This window comes from Ovis canadensis, chromosome X (genome assembly GCF_042477335.2).
Source record: "Ovis canadensis isolate MfBH-ARS-UI-01 breed Bighorn chromosome X, ARS-UI_OviCan_v2, whole genome shotgun sequence".
Lineage (NCBI taxonomy): Eukaryota > Metazoa > Chordata > Mammalia > Artiodactyla > Bovidae > Ovis > Ovis canadensis.
Genome location: NC_091727.1, coordinates 58,620,366 through 58,629,269, shown reverse-complemented (window position 1 = coordinate 58,629,269; position 8,904 = coordinate 58,620,366). Strand labels below are relative to the sequence as shown.

Below are 8,904 nucleotides of genomic sequence, written 5' to 3'. Positions count from 1 at the left end.
GTCTTGGGGGCTCCTCCTGGCAGATGCTGACTATACCTTCTCTTTGCTACTGTCCCAGTTCAGAGCCCCTCATAGGCACTTCCTCGGTCCCCCACCCCCCCACCTCCGCCTCGCGGAGCTATTTGTCACCGCTAATTGTGGTGTTGGAGCTGGGCTGTTGGGAGTGGGTGGGTGCAGATGTTCGCTTTGTGGGGCTCCAACCCCAGCCACGCCTCTTTGCCGGATTGACGCGGAATTTGCCAGCTGAGGGAGCCTTTAGTAGGGAGAAGGAAAACAAGCACGCCAGCCAATCAGAAAGTGCCTGGCAAGGCATATAGCCAATCAGAAAGCTCGTAAATCAGAGCTCTGCAGAGGGACGTGCTGGGTGCCCCGGGGCACTGACAGACAAGGGGACAGACATCAAGGCTACAGCAGGGATGGGTATTCGGATACGCACCTTCACTTCTGTCACACCATGGCCACAGTGGAAAATACTGTTTTCCACCACAGGCCACTGAGACTTTGCCTGTGCTGCGCTCTTTGGCCTAGAAGATGCTATGGCCCCACTCCTGGGAAAGAGGCTGGTTTATTGAAGTCTGAGAGGTCAGGGGGTCAGAGTGGAACAGAGAGATGTAAGAATTCTCATCCTCAGGGTTCTTTGCAGGGAGGCACGTGTAGACATGGCCGTTTCTCCTCCACCATCACCTTCTGCCCCTGCAGCACATCGCACAGTACCGACGGTTTCCCCCAGAAGGTCACATTCTTCTCACCCTGACCTTCGACTGTGGTAATGGTGGGCCTGGTGCGTTAGTGGGGGTGGGGATGAAGAGGAAAAGCTCAGGGAAGGCAAGAATGGGTTCAACAAACTCTTACTGAGTGGATACATTTATACGTATATTTTTAACTGGGAGATACTGGGCAACTTATCTCCTCTGTGCCTCAGTTTTCCTCATCTGAAAAATGGGGATAATAATACTCTCCTCACTGGGCTGAGGATAAATGAGTTGATTCAAGTAAAGTGCTCAGAGTCATGTCTGGTACACAGTAAGTGCTCAATAAATATTGGTAATTATTGATATGAACTACCATCTCTTACCTTTAAAACCTTTTATTTCTTTCCCCATTGCCTACTGGAAAGAATCCAAATGCCTTGCTTTGGCATTCAAAGCCTTGTTGTTGGGCCCAAATCTCTGCCCCCAGGTCAATCTCTAGTTCTTTCTTCCACTTTATTTAGACTAAGCCCCACGTCCAAAATGGTCTTTGCCTGGGTTATTTCTTCCATTAGGCAAACCCTCCTCCATTCACTCCCATCCCGATTCTCTCAATCAGTCCTTTCTCCATTCATTCCCTCCCTCTATCAAGTCCTTTGTGCCTCCATTCAACACCCGTAACTCTTCTTCCAGACCCACTCTAAACCCCACACCTGGTGACCAGGTGGCAGGCCTTCCACGAGTTGGGAAGAGGCCACTTAACCTAGTAGTTTGATGTTCGTGGAAATAAGGAAAGGATAAGTGTTTTAACCCTCTCCAACACCTGGGCCACCCTGGCCATCTGGAAACATTTCAGGCAGCTGATTACCTGTGTCCAGGACTCTGCTCACACAGTTTTGATGGTGGGAAAGTGTTTCCCAACCCCTTCCTGCCAGGGGAGGCCCAATCAGCTTCCTGGACCCAGACCCAACATGCCAACCATTCCTCAGATGTCTTCTGTCAGGGTGGAGTGGGCCTGGATCCCTTAGGGGAACCCATGGGATCTGGGTTCTGTGTGTTTGCAACTGTTGCCAAAAAGGCCTTAGAGCATCTTGGGGCACAGGTGACAGAGGGAATGAGAGGGTGAATGGAGGCATGAGTGACTGAATGGGCAAATCAAAGCTTGGGTAACTGAGGAAGCAAAGCATACGGACACAAGAAGGACAGAGTGAATGGGAGAATGGCTGAGTGACTGAAGTAGTGACTGAAGGGCACAGATGTTACTGATTCTCCCCTCAACATCCTCTTTCTCAGCTTCTTCTTTAGTTTCTCCCCTCTTCCTACAACTGGAAGATGGCACTCAGCCAGGCAGGCACCTTGGACCCAGTGACAGAAGCCCTGTTTGGTGGTGACCAACCCTCCTGCCCTATCTCCTGATATATCACTATCATAACCCCCTCCAAGGCACATTGCCCCCTCACTCACGAGAACTTGGGGAGCGTGGCCTGGCAGAGGCGCTGGCGGGTGCGGATGGGGTTGGGTCCACATGGGGGTATGCACAATCCCCAGGTACTCCACTCTGACCAGGAGCCTTTCCCTGCAAAGAGGGGAGAGGTTCCTGAGTCAGATTTAGAGGTCTTGGTGCGGGGGTTGTGAGAGAGAGGCTTCAGGGACATGGGGTCTGCAGCAGAGAGTCAGAAAGCCCCTGTCCCTGCACGGGCTGCCCCACCCTCGCAGCATGGTCCCTGGGGGCACTCACAGGGGCAGCGCTGGATGTTGTAGCAGTGCCGGATATCCTGCTGTTTCCCAACACATCGTTGTCCGTCAAATTTGCGGCCCTTGCAGATCCTGGAGCGTGTCTGCTGGCCTGGGATCTCCTGGCAGCTGATGTGTTTAATGTTTGGGCGGATGCAGTTGCTCCACTCTCCCCAGAGCCCCCACTGTCCATTCACTGCAGAGACAGGGGCAGCTGGTCTTGCACCAAAGAAGGGAGTCAGTGAGGAGGTTCAGAGGAAGGAATGGGGGCTGAGGAAGACAGTGGGAAGGATTGGATGTGGGAAAGGGGGATCAGACATGGAATCAAGGCACTGGGACCAGGAATGGAGGGATTAGAGGCAGGAACAAGTCATTAACAGCAGGAATTGGGCAGCAGAGATGGCCGGGCGCCTTAGGCATGGAAATCGGGCATCTTGGGGTGCTGACCAGGGCAGTGCACAGCCGTGTTGCAGACGTGCGTCCGGGTGGCATCACCGACACAGAAGGGGCCCCCATGCTGGGGTACAGGGTGATCACATGTCCGTTGTTCCTGGATCTGACCCAGGCCGCAGGTCACAGGGCAGGGGCTCACAGCACCCCATGGCCCCCAGCCACCAGCCACTGTTGGGAGGATAGAAGTGAGGAGAAAGGCCACCTCAATCTCCCTGACTCAGCCCCTAGACCCATGAGGCAGACTGCTCCCAAACGAAAAGCTCCATGGTCACATGGTCTCAGATCTCTGTCTCTTGAAATGTCAGAGCAATCTCCACGTAAGTTAAGAGCAGAGGTCTCATACCCCAGTACCTGGGCAAGGTGGCAGGCTGGTGCAGACCCGCTGCTCATAGGCTGACCCTGGGCAGGGATTCCCAGGAGGCTGTGTGGAGGGCTCAGGTGCAGAGCATGTGCGGCTTCGTCTCTCCACAGCTGCATTGGGTCCACCTTGGCAGGTGCCTGAGCAGGGGCCCCAGGGGCCCCAAGCAGCCCAGGCCCCGTGTGCTGTGATGGGGTGGGGGTGGGGAGATACCAAGTGTGGTCATGCATATTGAAGTTTTCACAACATGGAAGTTCCCTGCTGTAACCCCCAGACCCACCCTGGGTGCCCGCATCATTGCCCAGTGGTTGCCCTCACTCACTGGGGCAGACTTGTTTGGTTTCACAGGCCTTTGACTCTTGTGCCTCTCCTGTGCAATGGCCCCCACACTTGGGTGTGGGGCGATTACATGCTCGACGACGAATCTGGGTCCCTCCAGAGCAGGTGACAGAGCAAGCTGTCCAGGGTCCCCAATCGGACCAGCCACCCATCTCTGTGGAAGAGAAAAGAAGGAACAAGATGGAGGTGGTAGTATTATTCAGGGGTCCAGGCTTCCTCATGTACCCCACATCAGCTTATCCTATCCCCACAGTTTCTGCCATACTTGGCCTACCATCATTGCTCATCTGGACTATTGCAGTAGCCTTCACATTGGTCTCTTTGCTTTGCTACTCAGTGCATACAGTTTGTCTTCCTAACAGCAAAAGGGATCTGTCACAAGCCAAATCAGATCACATTTTTCTGCCATCACTACATCACTCAGAATAGAAGCTGACATCCTCACCATGACCTACAGGGGTCAGTCCCCCTCTGACCTCACCTCTCATCACTCTACTCCAACCACACTGGCCTCCTCCTTGACACCTCACAAACATCAAGCACAGTCCCACCTCAGGGCTTTTGCCTTGATTGTTCCCAGTGCCAGATAACTGACAGTGCTCGCCCGCCTTGCTGATCCTCCTCACCAGGACAGCATGGCTGGTCCTCACAGGCCTGTAGCTGCCACTGGAGGGTGCCAGGCTCCACCTTCTCGGGGAGGCATTGGTCATCCCAGCCTATGCAGTGCCGGTGCCGCAGCTGGGAGCCCTCAGTGCAGGTCACTGAGCAGGGGGTCCATGCGGACCACGGTGACCACTGTGGGAGCCTGTAGGGAGAAGCACACGTCCCATTCTGGCAAGGATAGTATATGGGACCAGACTGTGTGTAGGCATAGGCGGGAATGCAGGATAAATGTATGCAGAATGGAATGATGGGAGTACTTACCTCTTAGTGATGTTGGGGGATTGAACAGGAAGAGGAGAACACACAGTGAACACTTATCATTTACCTTCATGATCAGGAATCTGGAGTTACCCTTTGAAGTCTCCCAAGGACAGTGCCAGGCATGCAGTAAACAGGATAAGGACTAGGGGCCCAGAACTGCTGTCAAAAGCCCACCAGGCCACAACTATGCATGGTAGCAGGCAAACAGGAAGTGCTTAATAAATAGCAGCCATCATCCCAATGAGCTCAGGAACCCCACCCCCACCATGGCATAACGCTAAACAGATGAGATCTGTTGACAACTAGGGGCCTAGAGCCGCCTTCAAAAATCCCCAAGCTACACATCCCTGTAGCTGTGTGTATCTGGTATATACACAGTGTATCTGGTGGTGTATCTGGGATATATAGTAAGCAGTTAGAAAATATGTCTGACATATAGAAAGGGCTCAATATATGTCAGCAGGCATTATGATTAAGAAACTAGAGCTACTCTCAAAAATCCTCTACTACTCCCAACATCTGCAGTGAATTGGGATGCTGGAAGTAGTCGATGAATGTGAAGTGTCATTTTAATTTTGAGCCTGGAGTTGCCCTCAGAATTGCCGAAACACTTCCCTTCCTGCAATGTGTCTATACAGTATGAACATGCCTTATGAGCTGTCATCACCATTTATGAGGGCTTGAGCTACCCTCAGAAATAGCCGAGCAGCAACCCACCCACAATGCTTCTGGTATACAAGAAGTGCTCAATATGTGTAAGCCATCTTGGTTCTCAACCAGGGAGGGGTCTTTCACCTGTCTGGAGACACTTGAGTTGCTGCAGATTGCTACTGATAACTAGTGCAAGGCCAGTGATGCGATAACACATTCTGCCCTACACAGGTCAGCCCCCCACAACAAATAATTTTCTGGCCCCTAAGTGTCAACAGAGCCGAGGCTGAGAGACCTGGAGCTACAGCTGTGATCAGGGCCTTGGAGCCATGCTGGAGAATCTGAGAGAAGGCAAGAGCCCAAGTTCTGTGTTACCCCGCATACAGTCCTTTTTGCCTCCCACAAACCCCAGGCTCCCCCTGACCTGCACGCCATACAGAGCTTGCTGCCAGGCTTCTGGAAGGCATAGTTAGCATTGAGACAGCAGTTTTTCATGCTGACCCCTCCCCCAAGGAGGTCCTTGCACTTGCCCGTAGATTCCTCATACTGGGCGAAGCAGAGTACAGAGTCTGAGCCTGTAACAGGGTGGGGGAGCATGGTCAGGGTTGTGAAGGGCCCAGGCACCCCTGGGGGCCAGCTGGACCGCCACCCACTTACCTGTGGCTGGGGTGAGCAGCAGCAGTGGCAGCAGCAGCAGCAGCAGTAGGGCCTGCACTTGGGCGGGCATGTTGAGCACTGTACCCCTGCAGCCCCGCCAGGGAGGAGGCCTGGCTTTATGTGGGCTGACCTGCTCCCAGAGTTAGTGGAAAAGAGGAACCAGGGGCAGGAGGAACTAGGAGGGAGAAGGGCAGTGTGGGAGGGGAGGAGTTGGGGGAGGGCAGGGTATTGTGCTGGTCTCTTCAGCTCCAAACTCTCCTGGCCACCTCTGTCCCTGAGCTTCCTCCTCTCTCTTCTCCCCTCCCTACTTCCTGCTTCACTCTTGTGAGGTCCTGTTGTGTTTGTTACCATATCCCCAGCACCCCAGGCCCCGCCCAGCAGCCCATGGGCACTCAATCAATGCACCTTGGACAAGTTCTGAGGGGGAAATGCAGCCTGGCAGTTGGAAGCAAGATAGAACTTCCTTACTGTGTGACCTTGAGCAAGTCACTTGAACCTCTCTGAGCCTGTTTCCCCACCTATAAAAAGCATGCCCTCTACCACAATGACAGGGCCAACCCCATGGGGGTGCTGAACATTAGTGAAGAGAGCACGGTGTGCTCAGCGTGTCCTGCCTCATTGGGCGGAGCGGGCATCGAGGTAATTGCTTCATCCTCCATCCTGCCTTCACCACCACCCTCCTCTTTCCTGAAAGTGAAGTTCTTCGTGGTCAGCAATGTGGAAGGGAGGTCAGCACAAAGGAAGTGAGAAGGGGAAGTGGCAAGAGTGCACGGAGAATTCAGGACTGAACTGGCGCTATCCACTGCCTCATGGGCAGCTGGGGGTACCTTCAGGTCCCAAGGAGGGGGTGGTTGGCTTGGCCATATTCCATTAACTATCTTGGATAGGTAATAACTGCCCCCCTCCCCAACCCATACACAGCCTACATCATAGGGCATTTTGAGCAGGTCTGGAGTTAAGGTATTTAAAAGTCCTTAGCCTAGTGCCTGGCATACAGCAGGTGCTGTTTGTTAAATACATTGATTAAACATTTATTGAGCAACTACTGGGTGCCAAGTGCTGTTCTGGGCATTGGATGGAGCAGACAATAAGCTGCCCCAAATGCTAGCCCTCAAAGGACTTTTGTTCTAAGAGAGGGAGACAAGGTCACCTCCCTCACAGAAGAGTATCTGTCACTCGCTAGCCCAGAGGCTCTCAAATCTAAGTACGCATGAGAATCATCTGGAAGGTTCATTAAATCCAGACTGCCAGGGCCCACCCGTTTCTGATCCTATAGGTTTGAGGTGGGGCTCAAGAAGGTGAATTTCTAATAAGCCCCAGCTGACACGGATGCTGCTGTTCGGGGACCACACTTTAAGAACCATCATTCTAGTTCCTGACCCTTTTCTCTGTGGGTCTCATGTAGGAAAACTGTTTGTTGTAGTCCTTATTTTACTGTTAATAATTAATTCCAATTCAGCCTAAGCTCCACAGAGCCTTTTTTTTTTTAAATAAGCCTAATGAGTGAAACTCCAGAGCCTGCTTTAAAAACAGAAATCTTTTTAATTAACAAAAAGGAGTCTAAGAAAGCTAGGAAGGCAATGTCTCATTTCCTCTGCATCCATGCAGGAGCACTATTCTGCAAATTAAAACAAGGTTGAATGATTTGATTCGGTCAGGTGTGTTAAAACAGAGCTTTCTCAAGAATATTCGTCTTACTTTACGGGTGATAAGGCGTGTTGACAATTCATATCCGTTACAGATGTGCTGTTTTCTGATAATATAAGCCTGTCTTTGAACAAAGCGGTCTTGTTAAGTTTCCAGGACTTCAGTGCTGTTATCCTATGAAAACAAACTCAAGAAACCTGTAATTCTGGTTGCTTGCTTTATCTAATCATCTGTTGCCCTGGTAATGACGTTATAATCGATACTTCATTTATTCCTAAACTCTGTACCTACTTATTGGTTCCCCTGGGAAGAGGATTGTCGCTACTTTCATCTTCTCCCACACATTTAGGCAATAAAATGACTGCAGATTTCTTATTTAAACAAAGACTGAGAGTCTTATCTCATGTAATCATTGCAACATCACCACGATGCATTTGTTTCTTGTCTGTTGTCCCCACTACAATGCCAGCTCCACAAAGGCGAGATTTGTGTCTGCTTTATTAACCGCTGTATCTGCAGGGCCTGGATGGGCACCAGCAAACAGTAGGTGCTCAATCAACATCTTCCGAATGAGTAAGTAAATGCAATAAACAGTGCTTTCAAGATTCTGAAAAGTGCTTAGAGGAATAATCTGGATTGGAGGTAAAAATGTGATCATCATGGCGGGGAGAAGCAGTGTTTCAAGTGCTGGAACTGGATCAGACAATCTGGAGAGGGCCTGGCTTGTGAAAAGAGGGAAGGGAAGCCCAGGCTAAGCCCTGGGAAAGTCCAGCATTTCACCTTTTGGAGAACTGGGAGAAGCCAACCCAGGGGCCCGAGGAGGAAGAAGACAGCCAGAAGAGAGCTTTCCCCTAAGACTGGCACAATCCATCCACCAGCTCTCACCCACTAATTCAGTTTCAGTCATTCCCTCTTGAGATCTCTTTTCTTTTTTACATATTTATATACACACTTCAGAATTTACAGCCTCTACCATAGCCACATACAAACAAGATCACATACATACTCGAACACACAGCTTCTCTCAGCCACTCTTTCAGGGAGTTGGTTGCTGTCACTGACATCAGCCTGACTGTGGTCTTCTTTCAAGAACAGTTTCCCACACAGTCACGTCATCTAGCCTGTCTCCTTCAGCCAAGGCCGCAATGACTCTCACCGGTCAGCTTTGTACATACCCACAGTCATGTGTTTTGATGTTTCAACTGCTCATTCGGGCCATCATTTTCTCATATACACAAGTGTTTGGTGATTTATAGCCACCGCTAGTCCCTCTGGAAGTTCCTTGAACACACATGATCACTCTCTCTCTCACCTCTCCATACTCGTGCCCATTTCACACACCTAGAGTCCCTGACTAGGCTGAATTTCACTCATGCACAATCAGTGTCTCAGACACTGTCTTAGTCACCTAGTCTCACATTTCTTTGCAACCAGCTTTCAACATGCCCAGTC

The 8,904-nt window shown here is 51.2% G+C and overlaps 1 protein-coding gene across 1 annotated transcript; it reads right to left on the bottom strand.

The window, feature by feature from the left end:
- Positions 1-546: 546 nt before the first annotated feature.
- CFP (complement factor properdin) lies at positions 547-6,482 on the bottom strand. The gene is made up of 9 exons (XM_070291732.1): positions 5,806-6,482; positions 5,573-5,723; positions 4,200-4,378; positions 3,557-3,727; positions 3,228-3,419; positions 2,871-3,044; positions 2,428-2,619; positions 2,154-2,265; positions 547-778 (listed from the first exon to the last, which is right to left on the bottom strand). Exons 1-9 carry the CDS (start codon positions 5,873-5,875, stop codon positions 628-630), a joined length of 1,392 nt encoding a protein of 463 aa, XP_070147833.1. The 5' UTR covers positions 5,876-6,482; the 3' UTR covers positions 547-627.
- Positions 6,483-8,904: the final 2,422 nt, after the last annotated feature.